Below are 20,003 nucleotides of genomic sequence, written 5' to 3' on the forward strand. Positions count from 1 at the left end.
ACAGACAGAGAGGAAGAGACAGAGAGGTCTTCCATCTGCTGGTTCACTCTCCAAATGGCTGCAATGGCCAATGCTGGGCCAGGCTGAAGCTAGGGGCCAGGAGCTTCATCTGGGTAGTCCACATGGGTGCAGGGGCCCAAGCACTTGGGCCATCTTCTGCTGCTTTCCCTGGAATTTGCAGACAGCCAGCTAGGAAGAGGAGTAGCCAGGACATGAACCGGTGCCCATATGGAATGCTGGCGCCACAGGTGGAGGCTTAACCCACTGTGCCACAGTGCTGGCCCCAGTGCCCCAAGTTTTGTTAACTAGTGAGTGAGGTGGTCAGCCTATCCTTAATGCTATGCAGTGCCGCCCAGCAGGGACCCTTCCCTACTTCCAGGTGGGGGAAGGGTGTCTTCCATCCTTGAGGAAGCGGATGATCTAGGTGGAATTGGTAAAGACACAGGTTTTTTCCTTTCCACATGGGGCAGTGGTTTCCAACAGAGGCCTGGGGGATGCAGCGCAGGATTCAAGGTGTTGTGTGTGGAACAAGGGCCACACAGTGTTCTGGACTCTCACGTACGGCTCTTCTGAAGCTTGCATAGATCCGTCCCTGGACCCTGTATGTGGGCATGCTGTGAAACGCAGTGACCCACTTGACTCCCGTAGGCAAAGACCTCTTAGAACAATTCACAAGAGAAAATTTTGATAAACTGGACTTGGTCAAATGTAAAACTTCTGCTCTTTGAAAGACACCATTCAGGCTGGTGTTGTAGCACACCGATTGTGATGCTGGTGTCCCATAAAAGAGGACCTGTTCCACTCCTGGCTGCTCTGCATACAATCCGGCTCCCTGCTAATGTGCCTAGGAAGGTAGCGGGAGATGGGCCAAGTACTTGGAACCCTGCCACTCAAGTGGGAGACCAGGATGGAGTTCCTGGCTCCTGGCTTCAGCTTGGGCCAGACCTGGCTATATTAGCCCTTTGGGGAGTGAACCAGTAGACAGAAGATTTCTCTCTTTCTTGTTCTGCCTTTCTGATAAACAAATAAATAAATTTTAAAAAACACATTAAGGGGCCAGCACCGTGGTGCGCTAGGTTAATCCTCTGCCTGCGGCACCGGCATCCCATATGGGCGCTAGTTCTAGTCCCGGTTGCTCATCTTCCAGTCCAGCTCTTTGCTATGGCCTGGAATAGCAGTGGAGGATGGCCAAGGTGCTTGGGCCTCTGCACCCACATGGGAGACCTGGAGGAGGCTCCTGGCTTCTGGCTTTGGATCAGCACAGTTCCAGCCGTTGCGGCCATTTGGGGAGTGAACCAACGGAAGGAAGACCTTTCTCTCTGTCTGTCTCTCTCATTGTCTGTAACTCTACCTATCAAATAAATAAATAAAATCTTTTAAAAACACATTAAGACATACTTAAAAAAAGACAAAGAGGCCTGAGAAAATGAAGGGACAGTCATATACTGGAGAAAATATTTGCAAATCATACATTAATGGTAAGAAAGTAGAGGCAGGTGTTGGACTACAGCTTGGGGTGCCTGCTTCCCATATTGGAACTTTGATTTGAGTCCCAGCTGCTCCACTTCTTTTTTTCCCTCTCTTTCTTTCTCTCTCTCTCTTCTGTGAGATCCATTTATTTCATTTGAAAGGCAGAGTTACAGAGAGAGAGAGAGAGAGAGAGATAAAGAGAGAAAGAGAGATCTTCTATCCTCTATCCCATTCCCCAAATGGCTGGAACGGCTGGAGCTGGGCCAGACTGAAGCCAGGAGCCAGGAGCCTTTGGGTCCCCCAAACTGTCATAGGGGCCCAAGTACTTGGGCATCCTCTGTCACCTTCCCAGGTACACCAGATTGGAAATGGAGCAGCCAGGGCTTGAACAGGCATCAGGCAGCGGCCCCACCCACAAAGACGCAGTGCCAGCCCCACTGCTCCACTTCTGAACCAGCTTCCTGCTGGTGCCTCCTAGGAGGCAGCTGATGTTGGCTCAAGTACTTGGGTCTCTGCCACCCATGGAGACCAAGATGTAGTTCATAGCGCCTGTCTTTACTCTGACCTAGCCCTGTGCTATTGCAGGCATTTGGGAAATGAACCAAGAGATGGAAGATATTTTTCTGTCTCTCTCATACTCTGCTTTTCAAATAAATTAAAAAAAAAAAACAGTAAGAAAACAATCCAATAAAAGTGAGCAAAAGATTTGAATGGATACTTCATTGAAGACGATACATAGGTGACAAGTACATGAGAAAATGCTGAACATTATTAGTCCTCAGGGCAGTATAAATAGAATCACAAGGAGATAACGCTGCCAACTATTAGTATGGTTAAGACAGACTAAATCAAGTGTTGACTAGAGCAACTGGAATTCTAATACATAGCTGATAGGAATATAAAAATGTTAAAACTGTTAGCGGATTTTTGAGAAAGCGTTGTTAGGAATTTGCTTTAAAAGTGAAACGTGGGGTAGGCATTTGGCCTAGTGATTGAGACGTCAGCGGGGATACCTACATCCTGTATTGAAGTGCCTGGATTCAAGTTCTGATTCTGCTCCTGCTTTTACCTTCCTGCTAATGCAGGCCCTGGGAGGCAGCAGGTGATGGCTCTAGGAAGTGGAAATAATCTATACTAACAAAAGCCAGGGCCATGGTTGCCTAGAGAAGGCAGAAAGGGAGGAAGTGGGATGGAGGTGAGAGGAAAAGATCGCTGAGGGGCATGACAACTTCTTGGAATGATAGATGTGCGATGTTCCTTATCTTCATTGTGATGATGTATGTATTTTAAAATGTACATTTAAAAAATAAAGTTTATTTGTTTTTATTTATTTGAATGACAGTGTTAAAGAGTGAAACGGAGACAGAGAAAAAGAGGTCTCCCATCCTCTGGTTCACTCCTCAAATGCCCACAACAGACAGCATTGGACCAAGCCGAAGCCGGGAGCCAGGAATTCTATCTCGGTCTCCAATGTGCGTAACAGGAATCCAAGTACTTGAGCTATCATCTGCTGGCTCCCAGGGTGCACGTGAGCAGGAAACTGGATTGGAACTAGAGGCAGGACTCAAACCCAGACACTCTGATATGGCCTGTGGATATCCCAAACAATGGCTTAATCCATTATACTGTAACACTCACCCCCAAACTGCATTTTAAACATCTGTAATTCATTGTATATCAGTTGTACCCCAATAAAGCTATAACAAAGCAAAACAAAAACCCAGTCACCCCCGATGAAGCAGTCACCAATAGCTGCTAACAACAGAAAAAGAGAGAGCAGCAGACATCATGTGACTTCTGCTGAGGTCACCTTGAAAACTGATGCAAGTCTGAGCAAGCCTCTAGACAGGAAATAGGGGAAGGTACATGCAAAATGATGCCTTGCAGATCAGTCAGCAAAATCTACACTCGGGAACATTCTAGAAGTTGCCTTAATAAGTAAGTAAATGTATATAGACTGAGAGCCAGCTCCCTGCTATGGCCTGGGAAAGCAGTAAAGGATGACCAAGTGCTTGAGACCCTGCACTCATGTGGAAGACCTGGGTGAAGTTCCTGGCTCCTGGCTTCAGCCTGTCCCCGCTCTCTGCCTTTCAAATAAAGAAGTCTAAAAATAAAATAAAATAAAATAAAATAAAATAAAATAAAATAAAATAAAATAAAAGGGACTGAGAGGTCTAACAGAATCAGAGAGATCTAAAATGCACATTAACCAATTACAATGAATGGTCCTAGTTTGTTTTCTAATTCGAACAAACTGTAAAAAAATTTGTAGCACAGTTAGGGAAATGTGGGCTCTGACTAGATGTGTAATGCTACGTGGAAAGTATAAACTTTTTAGATTTGATCATTGTATTGTGGCTCTGTGTAATAAAATTTTCTTTTTGTTTTAGAGATACATACTGAAAAGTTTTTAAAAAGGTTGTGATGGTGCTCACTTCGGAATCATGCAGAGATTAGTGTGGGCCCTTTGCAAAGACACCATGCAAATTTGTAAAGTGTTCCATATTTTAAAAATGTATAGGGGTGAACATTTGGCCAAGTGGTTAAGATGCAGGTTTAGACATCCACATCCCATAGTGGAGCACCTGGGTTTGATACACAGCTTTGAATCAGCATTTGAGCTTCCTATCACGATGCAGATCCTGGGTGACAGTTTAAGTGGTTGGGTCCCTGCCACCCATGTGAAAGACCTGGGTGAGAGGCAAACCAATGAATGAGAGCAGTCTATGTGTCTGTGTGTTTGTCTCTCTGCCTCTGGAATGAGTAAGTTTAAAACAGTATTTTTAAAGCACAGCATATTTTACCTCATGACATGAAACTTTTCCAGAGTCTCAATGTCTAAGTCTGCACTTTGCTTTTGGGAGTGAGCTGGGGGAGGGACAGGTCACGGCTGTCCATGTGATTACTCTAAGCAGTGGGAGAGAATTTACTTCCATTTCTCCTAAATTTGCCTTTCCAGTTTTTGAAGGTTGCCAGATTTAGCAACTAGAAATACAGAATGTCCACTTAAGTTTGAATTTCAGATAAACAATGACTACTATTTTAGTGTACGTATGTGCCCTGCAATATTTGGTGAGGAGCCATGCAATTTTGGGAACATATTTACAGTTATTAAATAGAATTACGGAAGGCCATTGTCTTGGGCTAAGTTCCTGCCCTGGACTCCAGCAGATAGACTGAAAATCAAAGTGGAGTGACCTGTGTTAAGGTTCCACATCACAAAACTGAAACAAAATTGTGATCTGACCTTCCAAGAAGTCAGGAAAATGAGAGGGAGCCTAATTTCTCAAACATATCAATGGATGACAATGAAGTTCCGCTACTTTGGTCCTTATCCTTTGATTCTTACAAAAATAACATGAGGCAATCTGATGTTAACCAGTTTCCCATGATTCTGTCTCCTCACCTGCCTTACAAGGAAAGTAACTTCAGAATAACCACTCCACTTTTTGCAGCCTTTCTTTTGCTACAAAATCATACGCTGCACATCCCATCATACCACTTATTCTAGTTTATGGAAAGAAGTGTTGCCCAATTCTAGAATTGCAAAAAAGGGCAATTAAGATATTAAAATTGTTGGAATATTTTTTTCCTCTTACATATCTAAAACGTATTGTTTATCTAAGATTCAGAAGTAACTGAGTAGCCGGCGCCACGGCACACTAGGCTAATCCTCTGCCTGCGGCGCCGGCACCCTGGGTTCTAGTCCCAGTCAGGGTGCCGGATTCTGTCCCGGTTGCTCCTCTTCTAGGCCAGCTCTCTGCTGTGGCCCAGGAAGGCAATGGAGGATGGCCCAAGTGCTTGGGCCCTGCACCTGCATGGGAGACCAGGAGGAAGCACCTGGCTCCTGGCTACGGATTGGCGCAGCACGCCGGCCTTAACAGCCATTTGGGGGGTGAACCAATGGAAGAAAGACCTTTCTCTCTGTCTCTCTCTCACTGTCTAACTCTGCCTGTCAAAAAAAAAAAAAAAAAAAAAAAAAAAAGTAACTGAGCAGCCTGTATTTAACCTAGCAAGCTACCGTTTCCTGATTTTCCTGGACTTGGAGAATCTTAGTTTAGCCCATCATGACTCTCCAGATCTCATCTTTTCACTCTGTCATCACAGGCAGCACCTCCCTCTGGGTTTCTCCCACATTTAAGTTGGCCTTCTGGGTCTTCAGCTCCCATGTCCTGGAGACACAGATCTGAACCGTGTCCACCACGTAATGAGTGTGGGGAATTCAGCACAGCACCTAGAACTTCCGTAAGTGTCACATACTTCAGTCCTGACAATGATTCTGCCAGTTGGATATATTATTATACCATTTTACACATGAAGAATTTGTCTAAGTCACCCAGTTGGTATAGGTGGGTCCGAGTCTAGATGTTTCTGATGTAAATCTGAGACATTCCCCTAGACCCAAGGAGCCCTGCGTGAGTCTCCGTAACTGTTTCACCAAGCCGTCTCCTTTATGTGGTGCTTACTTGGAATCTCCCGATCTCTGCGTTGTATCTCAACACTGAAGAGTTCATCACCTGCAAGGGAGTTTGCAGAAAGATCTTGATTATTCATCACAGCCCCATTTTCCCCAGTTCTGGATGGGAGGAAAAGTACAAGACATCCAGAAGTCATCGGTTGCTCTCTAACAGTTGACACTTGAACATAGTTTTTCTCGTTTAATTCTCAGAATGCCCTGTGAGGTTCAGCTGTTAAGTTCCATTTTATTGATTAAAAAAATTCATCAGGGAGGCCAATTCCCTTGCTGCAGGTTAACACAAAACAAGGTGTTGCAATCAACTTTTCTCACTACATCTAGTCCCATTTATCTGCTGTGTGCCCAAGAACATGTAAACTCTTCAAGAGGACAAGGCCTCCTTGTTCTCCCTGGCCCTGAGCTGAGTACATAGAGGTCACTTGATAAACATATGGTCATCGCTGTTACTGGCTCCCTCTGGTAGCAAATGGAGTATTTCATTCTGAGGGCCTTCAGTGGCACGAGAATCCTGCCACACAGGAGGAGGAGGCCGGCAGGTGGCAATCCAGATATGTGTTGAAGGAATGAGGCTGCCAGAGGGAGAGAAGAAGCTGATGGTGATGCTGCCTTGCAGTCAGAAGTGACCCTGGCTCTAAGGATGGAGGCTGGGGCTTGAAATGCTTCCCAGGGTTGAGGTGAGACAAGAAAACGGACCCATCTTGCCAGGGACCGGCTTCGTTCCTCACCTGGATTGAAATGATCTCATCGAAGAATTTTGAAGGAACCTCATAGAAATTCTGGAAGAAGATCTGCAGCAGAGAGAATTGGGGTAAGGGTAAAAGGTGCTTTTTCTACCGCTTCACCCAAGGACTTGGTAAATAATGTCCTCTCCCTCCCAGTTTTGCCCGTTTCAATGACTTTCACTGTACTGTGACCCTATGCATATGCAGGGGCAGAAGCCTCGAAGGATCCTGGAGGGGGGGGGGGGTTTCTGCCCAGGTGAAAAGGAGGGGAAATGGCTCTCCAGAGGACCTAGCAGCTCAAGGCCTAGCTGTCCCATGATGGAGACTGGAGTCATCACCTCCTTCTAGTTTGCCCTATCAGTCCACTCCGCCTCCTCTCCCTGCAAAAATCAGAACCTCCTTTCCCAAATACAACCTAGCCCTGCCACTCTCCTGCTTACGCCCGGCATAGCTCCTGAGTACCGTCCACAATGGGTCCTCAGGGTTCCCTTCCAGCCACTCCCCTCCCACCACATCATATCTGAAGTTCTTCCCTCAAGCCTAGACTTTAAAAACACTGTTCCTTTTTCCTGAATTATCTTCCCCCATCCTACCCATCTTTCCCTGGTAGATTCTTCCTTCAAGGTTGACGGAGCCGTTTCTGAGTCCTCTCCACTACCTGCAGCCTCATTGCTCACTTCCTCCTCCAAGCCTCCACTGCACTGTTATTCGATAAGTATGGAGCACCAACTACGTATCTGACACAGTGCGAGAATCTGGGGCTCCTGCAGTGATGAGATGTATGCAACATGGACTGCATTTCACAGCTCCATTAGTATTATTCCCAGACCTCTGTCAGCTGCAGGCTTCCCCCATTGTAATTGTTTATGGGTTCAGGTGCTGTGTACCCGACTAGACACTAGCCCCTCAACTACAGGCTTCACAGTGCCAACTACAGTGCCCGGAGCTCAGTAGATGCTGGTAGAACAAGTACTTGAAGACACTCCGGTCAAGAATCAAGCTTGCTGCCTCCTTGCAGGAATTCTCAGCCCTTGGCAGGCTGCTATGTCCAACATGCCCTCTTCAGCCCACCTCATTGAAGAAAGGGTTGTTTCCCATCTTGATCCGTGTGTGGTGCTGCTGACTTCCAATGATCACCTTCACCACTGGCCTGATGTTGTTGCCCATGAGCTGTCGGGCTTCATACACCTTCACCCGAACCTACAGAGAAGAACACATGGGAGAACTGACCTTGGGCCCCCCTTCTCCAGCCAGCACTGGACTCTCAAGAACAAAATTGTTGTGACAAGGAGTTGGGCTTACAGAGGCAGGCTTGGGTCATCACTGCGAGGAGCTGGGTTTGGGGGCCAGCATTTGGTACAGTGGTTAGGATGCCCCTTGGGACACCTGCATCCCATATCCGAGTGCCTATAGGTTTGAGTTCCAGCTTTGCTTCCTGAAAATACACATCCTGGGAGTCATCAAGTGATGGCTCAAATACTTGAGTTCTTGCCACCCACACAGGAGACCCAGATGGATTTCTAGCCTCTTGGCTTCAGCCTGGCCCACCCCTGGCTGTTGTGGGTGTTTGGGAGTCAATCAGCAGACGGAAGATCTTTGTCTCTCAAATGAAAAAGTACGTTTCAGAAAAAAAGATTAAGAGCTGCGTTTTGTGCTGAGAACACTGGAGCTTTATAAGCAGGCACATGACTCCATGAGAACAGCATCTCTGAAAGACCACCTTGGCTAGAGAATGGACAGGAGAGAGCTGTTGGCGTGCAGCTCAGGAGGAGGCTATCAGTGTGGTCTGGGAAAGCAAAGGTGGAGGCTGAGGCCAAGGAATGGAAGTGGCAATGGAGCACTGGGGGCAGTCGGGTGCTATGAAGAGCTGGGACTTGCCATTGACTGGATGGAGGAAGAGGGGCAGTCAGGGGTGACTCACAGCTTCTGGGTATGTGACAGGCCAGGGAGCATCAAAAACATGGTGGAAATGTCAGGCCACAGGTTAGAGATCAGAGGGAAGTTGATAGGCATGGGATGGGGCTTCCTGAATTCTCATGGAAACAGTGCAATAAGAATCTGGAACCTGAAGCTGGGTCTGAGCTCTGACCTTCTACTGTAACCTTGTGGAGAGGGGATATCCTAGGAACACAGGGAGGTTGTCAGGCTGGTCCCATGACTTTCAACACTAGAGAGTCCTCACCTGAAAGTGCTGAGGCTTTGAGCATTGAACCCTGTGCAGGGTGGGGCTGAGAGCCATCAGCTTCTGCCTGGCCGCTTCTCTTGCAGTTATGCCCAGGAGGTCTTCATCCCCTGGGGAAACACAATCCAGGGTGGGCCCAGAGGCTGGGGCGCATGAGGTTTTGAGGCATATTCCCCAGGTCATCATTCTGTCCCCAGTGAGCAGCTCCTAACTAAAAACCATGGCCAAGACGCTCTAATAGGGTCATATGCTCTCCCCAGAACATTCCCATGGCTCCCTCCCACCCTCACTAACTCAATCCCTGGACCTGTGAGGGCTCCTGGAAGTAGCCATCCTTGTCTCCCTCTGCAGCCCATTGGAGGCTGGGCCGTATGTCTAGAGAAGACAAGTGGATACACCGGAATGACAAATGGCCTCAGCTAGCTGTCTGGATATCTGGCCTCTAGATCCCTGTAGCTTCCAGGTACCCTGACCTGTTCACACTCAAGGGATGAATCTTGAAGGGCCCACAGAACCCACTCAGCTATGCTTGGAGAAGGCCAGGGGTAAACCCCAGGGAATGACATACATGTCTTCTCAATATCCTGGCTGGTCATCTGGGCCACCTGGAGGGTGACAGTACACTGCAAAGGAAAGGCAAGGGAACTGTGCTACTTGGCCAAGTTACAGCACTCAAACAGCATCCAGACTGGCTGGGTTCAAGTCCAGTGCTCCTGACAGGTATGTGTGTGTGAGAGAGAGATACTGGCCATGGTATAGGTGCCAGCCACAACATGGGTGAATGTGCAGTCTGGGAGAAGGGTTATAAACTGGTGAGCAGAAAACCATGGGGTGCATTGGAGGGGATTTGGAAAATAAAGGAGCCACATCACAGTGGTAGGGGCAGAAGGGGATGCAGTGGGGCTGGGGAGGGAGGGAGGGATAACTTGGGACTAGTCCAGAACCGTGGTGCTAACAGCTCTTCCCCCTGGCCCAACATCTTCTGACTTCATGTGGGACTTCCTGCAAACACTCCATAACTGACCACCTACCTACAAGCAATTGTGTCCCTCATCCAGCCTTCCCTGGGATTGCCCACACATACTCTCTAAGTGCCTGAAACAATCTGGCCAAAGTCATAACTCACCAGCACAGACCATAAGCCCCAGGCGGCCCACCCAGCCTCAGCTCTCTCACCCCCCACCATGTGCCAGCAGGGCAAGCCACCCACCCTTCCTGAAACTGGCCATATTCTCCATGCATTTTATGTCCCTGCCTGGATTTGTCTTCATCTTCTGTCTACTTCCTGAAGATTCATCCAAGAGATGGAATATATGAACAGACAATGGCTGAACCATATAGGAAAATAGACCTAGAACCTACAATCTGTAGCAACCAGCCCAGGGGTCTAGCCCATTATCCACAGTAACCATCCCAGGACACAAGTCTGCTCCATGTCAGACTTGAAGAAAGCCAGAATGCTGTCTCTAGCAACAATCCAGGAAGCCAAAAATAATAATCAGCCCCAAATGGCCACAACTCAATTAATAACTGACAGCTGCTCTAATTTTTGTCCTAACTTTCAACATAGGATCAACTGGTAAAAGCCAAACATCTACCACCAGTCAATCATGTAGGATGCTGGGCTTCTATTAGCCCACTTTTGCTTCCCCAGGCCAAAAGCCTTCATTACCTCCCAAGAGGAATTAATTACTCCCTCCTTACCTCGGAGGCCCGATGCTACTGAGAACTGTACAGAGTGTACTAGAGCAACTGCCACTGTGAGTGGTGCCACTCAAACACCCTGTGGGCTCCACTGCATTCTGTATCCCAGTGCCCAGCACAATGGCTGACTCCCAGAGGAAGGCCAATTAACCCAACTAACGAGATGGATGAGCCAATGAATGGTATAATGGGGGAGCCGGGAGGTGAGTGCTGTGTGATGGCGACCACCCAGGACCAGTGCAGGAAGTGCTCTTGTGGAGTGGGGTGGGACACTGGGCCTGTCCCCCTGGAGTGGAGAAGCTCAGCTTCCCCAGCTGCCCCCACTCTTCCAGCTGCCTAGTGCGGGCCTGACTCACATCTGTGGGCTTCATGGAATGGTTGAGCAGGATCAGGCCCTTCACATACAGGACCTCAGTTCGTTTCACCAATGGCTCCAGCAGGACTGTGGCCAGGCCAATGAACCTGGGGAGACGAGGCGCAGGTATGAGATCCTGAGGCAAGGATGTTATCTACAGAGGTTGTATTGCCCACAGAAACTAAAGAAGAATGCAGTGAGTGGGGGAACCCACCAGAGGTCACAGGGCTCTCAACTCTGGGGAAACTGGCTTTGGGCTTCCTGGGCAAGGAACAGCCGACTGGACCAGGGGAGAGCACCTGACTGAAACTGGGCCGATCAGACTCTGCGTTCTGGTGATTTTGATGTCGAATGCCATAGCTCAGCCTCAGCGAGACATTAGTCTCAGCCAGGCACTGGGATGGGCTACGATGGGAAGCCAGGGTTCAGCAGAGACAGCACAGAATCCTGAGCTCTCCAGTTCCTCATCCTAGCTAGTTTGCACTCCCAGTCTTGCTACCCTAATTTTTAATCTTTTTTTTTTTAATTTTTTTGACAGGCAGAGTGGATAGTGAGAGAGAGAGACAGAGAGAAAGGTCTTCCTTTGCCGTTGGTTCACCCTCCAATGGCCGCCGTAGCCAGCGCGCTGCTGCCGGTGTACCGCGCTGATCCGATGGCAGGAGCCAGGTACTTCTCCTGGTCTCCCATGGGGTGCAGGGCCCAAGCACCTGGGCCATCCTCCACTGCACTCCCTGGCCACAGCAGAGAGCTGGCCTGGAAGAGGGGCAACCGGGACAGAATCCGGCGCCCCGACCAGGACTAGAACCCGGTGTGCCGGCGCCGCAAGGCAGAGGATTAGCCTAGTGAGCTGCGGCGCCGGCTCTTTTTTTTTTTTTTTTTAAGCCAGCTGGAGTGGGTTCTGGCCATGCATCTGAATGAGCTACAGATTAGAGACAAGAGATACATGTACCCTGTGCAGCTGCCTTGGGCAGAGAGTTAGGAGCCTCCTGTCTCTCACCTTTCTTTCTTCTTTGAGCCCATGTCCAGAAGGACAACTTGCAGGAAGGAGTCATTTTCCAAGGGGCGGTTCCGGAGGTGCCAGATAAGGGTCTGTGGGGGACACCAAGAGGTGAGCATCCTCCCTCGGCCCTGCCCATGCTTTCCAGGAAGGGAGAAAATTGCGGGGAATGAGTGGACATCGTGTCTCTCTAAGATTGAGGATCCTCCTGAAGAGATGGCATGGGGCATCCTGCTGGGGCGTCCCTGGCTTCAGCTGCAGTATCATGAGTGTGCCAAGGAGTTCAGGGGATTGAGGCATGGCATGGGTGTGGACAGAAGATAAGAGAGAATCCTGCACGTGGAGCCTTGTCTCTGTTTTGGGCTTCTAGGAACATCAGGTTGACCCAGTTGCACTAGCTGATGAGTTAGGTCATGGTCCATCCCAAGTGGAAGAGAAGAGCCAAGAACAGCCGTAGGCAGATGTGGGCTTCATAGCCTTGTCAGACCAGAGACCATTCCTCAGGGCCAAATGCTCCAGCCTTGAGAAAAGTTTGGGGCTCCCCAGACCTCGGAGCCCCTGCCTGAACTCCACTGCTGTCCCTTTGTTACTGGGGTTGTGACTTCTCCTGGGCTCGCCCTGGAGTTACCTCATTCCATATAGGCTCGTTCCCTTCCACCACACGAGTTTTCTTCTTGGTATCTGCAAAGACACCAGGGGCTGGCGTGAGTTGGAGGAAATATTTCAACAGGTGGGCTGGAGTGGGGTGAAGAAAGGCAAGGGGAGCTCACACAGCTTCAGGTGTAGGCATCAATCGTTTCTCTTTTTCTCTGGGGATTTCAGAATGTCTCACTTCTCATCACCCTGGGTGACAGAGAATGCTACATGTTCATTTCATTTTCTTCCTGTGTCATATATAGTTCCCAGAGACTTGCAGCCACGTGGGGCTGTGTGAGGCGTTCTAGCCAATGGTGTGTGGGAACCCCTGACAACCAATACCACTAAAATCCCCCATGAGATTCTCCATTCTCCTTCTCTCCTCTCCCCACAGTTGGCAGGGTGGTGCTGGGGTGACTTCTCATCCACAAGGGGCAACAGCCGGACTGGAGAGAGTCACACAGGACAGCTGCCTGACCAGCACTATTACCCATGCAGGACTCAGTGTGAGTGCGAGGGAAAGTTTATCGTTAAGCCACCGAGCTGTTCAGAGTTTATTACCAGAGCAAAGCCTAGAGTAACCTAAGATACCCCGAGCATCTCTAATAGTTTAAAGCTCTCCAGCCGCTAAAATCTCCTCTCCCCAGAAATATCTTTACCAAAAGACACCATTAGCACTACAAAAGCATCTCTAAATTGTTCAGTTAGGGGCTGGCACTGTTGCACAGCAAGTTAAGCTGCTGTCTGCAGCACCAGCATCCCATCTAGGCAGCTGTTCAAGTCCCGGCTTCTCCACTTTCTTTCTTTCTTTTTTTTTTTTTAAGATTTATTTATTTTTATTTGAAAGTCAAAGTTACAGAGAGAGAAGAGATGCAGAGAGAGAAAGAGAGGTCTTCCAACCACTGGTTCACTCCCCAATTGGCTGCAACAGCTGGAGCTGCACCGATCTGAAGCCAGAAGTCAGGAGCTTCTTCCTGGTCTCCCATGCGGGGGCAGGGGCCCAAGGACTTGGACCATCCTCTACTGCTTTCCCAGGCCATAGCGGAGAGCTGGATCAGAAGTGGAGCAACCAGGACTCGAACCAGAGCCCATATGGGATGCCGGTACTGTAGGTGGCAGCTTTACCTGCTATGCCACAGCACTGGCCCCGGCTGCTCCACTTTCCATCCAGCTCCCTGCTAATATGCCTGGGAAAGAAGATGTGGGCCCCTGCCACCCACATGGGAGACCTGGATGAAGTTCCTGGCTCCTGGCTTCAGCCTTCTGGGGAGTGAACCAGTGGATGGAAGTTCTCTCTCTCTCTCTCTCTCTCTTTCTCTCTTTCTCTGTAATTCTTTCAAATAAATAAATCTTTCAAAAAATAAATGAATTGTTAAATTACTTTGAGCTTGTTTCCAGGGAAAGTGTGTGTGTGTGTGTGTGTGCGTGCGCGCACATATGGACGGTGAGAAGGGTACAGGGTAGGGAATAGTGTATGGAGGAGACACTGGGAAGAACAAACAAAAGAAATGAAACATATCAACCACAAACATGCAGTTTTAAGGCTGTGTGGATACTGAGGCAGGCACTGCGGCACAGCAGGCTAAGTCACAGCTTGGGACCGATCCGGTGCTGGAGTTCCTAGGGTTGTTCCTGCCTCCACCTTCATTCCTGATCCAGCTTCCTGCTAATGGGCGTGAGGAGCAGCAGGTGACGGACGTTTCAGGTACTTGTGTCCCTGCCACACATCTGGGATACCCAAACGGGGTTCTTTTTTTTTTTTTTTTTTTTTAATTTGAGAGGTGGAGTTACAGTGAGAGGGAGAGACAGAGATAAGGTGTTTTTTGTTTTTTTTGTTTTGTTTTGTTTTGTTTTGTTTTGTTTTTTGACAGGCAGTTAGACAGTGAGAGAGACAGAGAGAAAGGTCTTCCTTTTTCCGTTGGTTCACCCCCCAAATGGCCGCCAGGAGTCAGATGCTTCCTCCCTCGTCTCTAGAGCACTTGGGCCATCCTCCACTGCCTTCCCCGGGCCACAGCAGAGAGCTGGACTGGAAGAGGAGCAACTGGGACAGAACCAGTGCCCCAACCGGGACTAGAACCCAGGGTACTGGCGCTGCAGGCAGAAGATTAGCCTAGTGAGCCAGGGCGCCAGCGAGATAAGGGTTTCTATCCTCTGGTTCACTCCCCAAATGGCTGCAACAGCCAGAGCTGCGCTGATCTGAAGCCAGGAAACAGGAGTTTCTTCCAGGTCTCCCACATGGGTGCAGGGGCCCAAGCACTTGGGCCATCTTCTACTGCTTTCCAAGGCCACAGCAGAGAGCTGGATCGGAAGAGGAGTAGCCAGGACTAGAACCAGTGCCCATATGGGATGCCAGCACCACTGGTGGAGGATTAACCTCCTGCGCCACAGGGCCGGCCCCCCCGAATGGGGTTCTTAGCTCCTGGCTTCTGCCTGGGCTAACCCCAGCTGTTGCAGGCATGTGGGAAATGAACCAGTAGAAGCTGTCTATCTGTCTTTCTGTCTCGGTCCCTCTCTGTCATTCTGCTTTTCAAATAAATACATCTTGTTTTTAAAAAGGGATCTGTGGGTATATATATCTATGGGTAAAAACCCAGGGCTCTGCATTTTATAAGAGAGATTTCTAGAAGGAGAAAGACGGTGCCCACAGTGCGGTGGGGAAGATGGCATGGAATCAGTTAGCTGCAAGTCCCTTGCCTGGCTAACCATAAAATGAGTCAGTCAAGGCAAATATGTACTGAACTCCCACGTCTTTAAACCTGCACCTGGAGACATAAGTCACCATCACCCCGTGATTCTGAAGTCCCAAATGTTCAGTCTTTGAGTGTTGTCATGTTCCAAAACAGTTTCACAGACCAGAAAAAAAGAATTTCATTCCTTCCTCGTGTAGGAGGAATTTGTAGGAACTACAACCATTTCTCAGTAGGGATTGGCTCCTGGACACTTGGGGGACACCAAAATCCACAGGTGCTCCAGTCCCTTATGTAAAAGGGTACAGTGTTTGTACAAGAGCCTATGCACATCCTCCTGCATGGTTGCTGTCGCTGCTAGAGGACTTAAAACACCGAACACAGGTAAATACCACATAAACAGCTGCTACTCTAGAAAAAACAATCTTCACATATTCAGTGCACAGTTAATTTTTTTTCTTGAATATCTCTGATCTGTGCTTTCTTGAATCTGCAAATGAGGAACTCAGGAATACAGAGGGTGACTGTATGTATCCTCATATCCTATTTTCCCTTGGGTTTTCTCACTCCCACTCCTTACTGTTCCTGGAAAATCACATTGGCCTGTGTCCACCTCCTTTACTCTCCACCATTTTTACTTCCCTTCTTGTGGGGAGCAATCCGGACTAGACTAAGTTACTCGAATTAGGACTTATTCTATGCATCTGCTCTCCCACAATATGGCGCTGGGAGAGAAGTAAACAGCTTCCGCACAGCTGCCTCCAGTTCAACCAATTAACTGTAGGACTTGCTCCTGATTGGAGAGCAGCGTACTCAGCCGAGTTGGGATTGGCGGAGGAGGACTATAAAGGAGGAGAGAGACGGCATGCACCAGGAACATCTATGGGGAACATCTAAGGGAACCCGTGCAGCCCCCAGAGAGCCGGCCGGCGGTGTGCCGCTCCCCTGCGGAAGTGGGGAATGCGGCCAGGGGGAACTGCCCTTCCACGGAGGTGGAAGGGATAGTAGCCAACCCGGGAAGAACCAGCAGCAAACCCGGGGAGGGCCGAGCAGACGAAAGAACAGCGCAGGGTCTTGTGTCGTTCCTCCACGAAGAGGGGGAGCGACATAATGGTGCCGAAACCCGGGAAGAACCAGCAGCAAACCCGGGGAGGGCCGAGCAGACGAAAGAACCGCGCAGGGTCTTGTGTCGTTCCTCCACGAAGAGGGGGAGCGACATAATGGTGCCGTGACTCGGATAGGAAACCTAGCTCGGATAGGAAACCTAGGACGGATAGCAAATTTAGGAGGGAAGAAACGGGAAGAACTGGGAAATTACCGGAGAGAGAGATTAGCAAACAGCCTAGGGAAAAGCCGGACGAAAAGGGTGCCGGAAGAAGCTATTGAAAGCCTAGGCATAGACTCGGATACGGACTACGGGGGGAAGCTGGGAGAAATCTCTAAGGTCGAAAGCGAAAGTGAAAGCTAGAACAAACAGACTCGGATGCAGACTGTGGGGAGAGGCCAGGAGAAATGAGGGAGGAGTATTGTTGGAGGAAAGCTGGGGGAAATATACCGGGTAGAGAAAAATGTTAGGGAAATTGAAGCCGCGGGGGGCAGGCCAAGGCGGAGACGAAAGCCACTTTGGGATTCTCAAGTTAGCCCGGGAATAGGGGGCGAAAAGTTGAAACCAGAAGCTGAGACGTAAGCCAGATTGGGATCCGTCTGATTAGCCCGGGGAGCAAAGGACGGGAAGCCAAATCGTGGGGCGGAGACGTACGCTGGGTTGAATTCGCCAGGCTAGCCCGGGGAACTTAGATTGAATCCTAGTGGCGGAGACGCAAGCTACGCTGTGTTACTCGCGGAAGCCGCCGCGTGCAGAGAGAGCACGGGGCGTGAATAGATAGGGAACGCTGGCGTAGGCCGTGGTTCAGACGCGAAAGGGTTAAGCGTGGAGACCGCGGAGCGCGCGAACCCGAGCCGCGCAAAGCCGGGAAGCTGCACAGATGAGAGAGGCGCGCGGGCTGAAGCGGCGCAGAGCCGGGAACCCGCCGGCGGGGCGAGGTGCCGGAAAGCCGCAGGGATAAGAGAAACAGAAGTTTGGAAGTGAAGTAAAAGAGAAATGGGAATGCTGGAAGATAGAAGTGAAATGGGAGAGGTAGGAATGCCCGGAGATAGAGAAATAGAGAAAAATAAGGCCTCCCCTCAACATGCCAATTAGAAGGCTTGGATTCGGTCTGCCCGATTAGTGAGGCGATGAGCACCTGGGCGGCTAGCCGCAGGTCATCGAAGACAAGCACGAATTAACATCAGTAAAGCTTCCCCACAATGCAACAATTAGGAGGCTTGGATTCGGTCTGCGTGATTTAAGGCGGTAAGCGCCAGCAAAGCTCGACCAGAGTATGAGCTGCAGGTCACCGAAGATAGGCACGAACCAACACTAATAAGTCTCCCCCACAATACGGCAATGAGAAGGCTTGGATTCGGTTTGCCTGATAGGTTTTGTAAACACCTGCAGGCAGTTCTAGCAGAGTAGAGCATGCGCTGCAGGGCACCGAACACAGGCACGCATCAGCGCCTAAAAACCTCCTCACAATGGCGAAGAGAGGACCCGGATTCGGTTTTCCTGATTGATAGGACTTGTAAGAGCCTGTGGCAACGCTAGCAAGTAGAGCAGAGTGTGTGCCGTGGGACACCGAAGACAGGCGCGTATCAACGCCAAAAAATAAAAAGAAAGGGGGATCTGTGGGGAGCAATCCGGACTAGACTAAGTTACTCGAATTAGGACTTATTCTATGCATCTGCTCTCCCACAATATGGCGCTGGGAGAGAAGTAAACAGCTTCCGCACAGCTGCCTCCAGTTCAACCAATTAACTGTAGGACTTGCTCCTGATTGGAGAGCAGCGTACTCAGCCGAGTTGGGATTGGCGGAGGAGGACTATAAAGGAGGAGAGAGACGGCATGCACCAGGAACATCTATGGGGAACATCTAAGGGAACCCGTGCAGCCCCCAGAGAGCCGGCCGGCGGTGTGCCGCTCCCCTGCGGAAGTGGGGAATGCGGCCAGGGGGAACTGCCCTTCCACGGAGGTGGAAGGGATAGTAGCCAACCCGGGAAGAACCAGCAGCAAACCCGGGGAGGGCCGAGCAGACGAAAGAACAGCGCAGGGTCTTGTGTCGTTCCTCCACGAAGAGGGGGAGCGACATAATGGTGCCGAAACCCGGGAAGAACCAGCAGCAAACCCGGGGAGGGCCGAGCAGACGAAAGAACAGCGCAGGGTCTTGTGTCGTTCCTCCACGAAGAGGGGGAGCGACACCTTCTTGCCTTTTGACTCCCAGCTCTTTGATATTTAAATATATTTAATCCTTCTCCTCTTTCACTCCCCTCCTTCCCAACCTTGGATTTCTTTTTTCCTTACCTACAAAAAAAAAAAACAAAAACAAAAACAAAACAAACAAACAAACAAACAAAAAACAAAAAAACTTGCCTCTGTCTACTTCATGGAGTTGTGGTGAGGAGCAAACATCACCCCAAAGTAATTAATACTATAGGAGAATTAGTACTAGAAGTTGTACTAAGGGTTGGACATGAGTGGTCTTTTTTTTTTTTTTAAGATTTTTATTTTATTTATTTGAAAGAGTGACAGAGGGAGAAAGAGAGAGAGAGAGTGCGCGTGAGGGAGAGCGATCTTCCATCCACTGGTTCACTCCCTAAATGGCAGCAACAGCTAGGGCTGGGCCAGGTGAAGCCAGGGGCCCCATCTTCTGCTGCTTCCCGGGCATATTAGCAGGGTGCTAGATTGGAAGCAGAGCAGCTGGGCTCAAATTAGTACTCCAATATGGGATGCCATCGTCACAGGTGGCCGCTTAACCCGCTGCATCACAATGCCAGCCCCACCAATAGTCTTTTTTTTTTTTTTTCGACAGGCAGAGTGGACAGTGAGAGAGAGAGACAGAGAGAAAGGTCTTCCTTTGCCGTTGGTTCACCCTCCAATGGCCGCCGCGGCCGGCGCACCACACTGATCCGGCAGGAGCCAGGAGCCAGGTGCTTTTCCTGGTCTCCCATGGGGTGCAGGGCCCAAGCACCTGGGCCATCCTCCACTGCACTCCCTGGCCACAGCAGAGAGCTGGCCTGGAAGAGGGGCAACCAGGACAGAATCCGGCGCCCCGACCGGGACTAGAACCCGGTGTGCCGGCGCCGCTAGGCGGAGGATTAGCCTAGTGAGCCGCGGCGCCGGCCCCAATAGTCTTTTTAAATCCTCATCTCTACCCTATGAAACAAGACCTTCCCCTGCCCCCCAAACCTCAGTTTAAGGCACAGCCCTAGTCCCTGGGAGGAGTCAAGAAGTGTTATCTGCTTCTTTTCCCATAGCCATTCCTTGGAAAAGATGGGAGGCAGAGGAATCATAATAAGAGAAACAGCAGCGAATAAAAGACCAAGTTTTGGAAGAACTGGACGGTGCTCACTTCATCTTTGCTGCACACAGAACATCTTTCACGTGGCAGGATGCCCATCAACTTATTCTTTTCACTGATTACATGTTGCCTCTCAGAGCAGCTCCTTCCCACTCAGGATCCTGGGTCTCACCTCTGAAGTTGACGGCCACACAGGGCTTGGGTGGAGGGCTTAGGGGCGGCTCAATTTTGGCCGACTCCACAATAAGCCGCAGCATCTCCGAGATACTTCCTCTCTTTCCCTCCCCAGTGCTACAGCTTCCTTCTTGGAGCTCCTTGGTCCAAGGCTTCTCCTAGGGCTCATGGGAGTGAGTGGAACTTGGCCATAGAGAGGATGTCA

General features: G+C 49.8%; 1 protein-coding gene across 11 annotated transcripts in view; it reads right to left on the bottom strand.

The window, feature by feature from the left end:
* Positions 1-20,003, bottom strand: part of FER1L5 (fer-1 like family member 5) — a 59,303-nt gene extending 39,300 nt beyond the window's left edge. For 5 of the 11 annotated variants that reach the window (XM_051835890.2, XM_051835912.2, XM_070068774.1 and 2 more), the window contains exons 1-9: positions 19,797-20,002; positions 12,536-12,588; positions 11,908-11,999; positions 10,912-11,017; positions 9,420-9,474; positions 8,852-8,961; positions 7,741-7,869; positions 6,673-6,735; positions 5,937-5,987 (exon numbers count right to left, since the gene is read on the bottom strand). In XM_051835890.2, coding sequence (XP_051691850.2) covers positions 5,937-5,987; positions 6,673-6,735; positions 7,741-7,869; positions 8,852-8,961; positions 9,420-9,474; positions 10,912-11,017; positions 11,908-11,999; positions 12,536-12,588; positions 19,797-19,881 — 744 coding nt within the window. In that variant the 5' untranslated portion in view covers positions 19,882-20,002. Of the gene's footprint in view, positions 1-5,936; positions 5,988-6,672; positions 6,736-7,740; positions 7,870-8,851; positions 8,962-9,419; positions 9,475-10,911; positions 11,018-11,907; positions 12,000-12,535; positions 12,589-19,675 lie in introns of all 11 variants that reach the window. The other 6 variants (XM_051835902.2, XM_051835900.2, XM_051835897.2 and 3 more) reach the window with 3 other exon arrangements.

This window comes from Oryctolagus cuniculus, chromosome 2 (genome assembly GCF_964237555.1).
Source record: "Oryctolagus cuniculus chromosome 2, mOryCun1.1, whole genome shotgun sequence".
Taxonomy (NCBI): Eukaryota; Metazoa; Chordata; class Mammalia; order Lagomorpha; family Leporidae; genus Oryctolagus; species Oryctolagus cuniculus.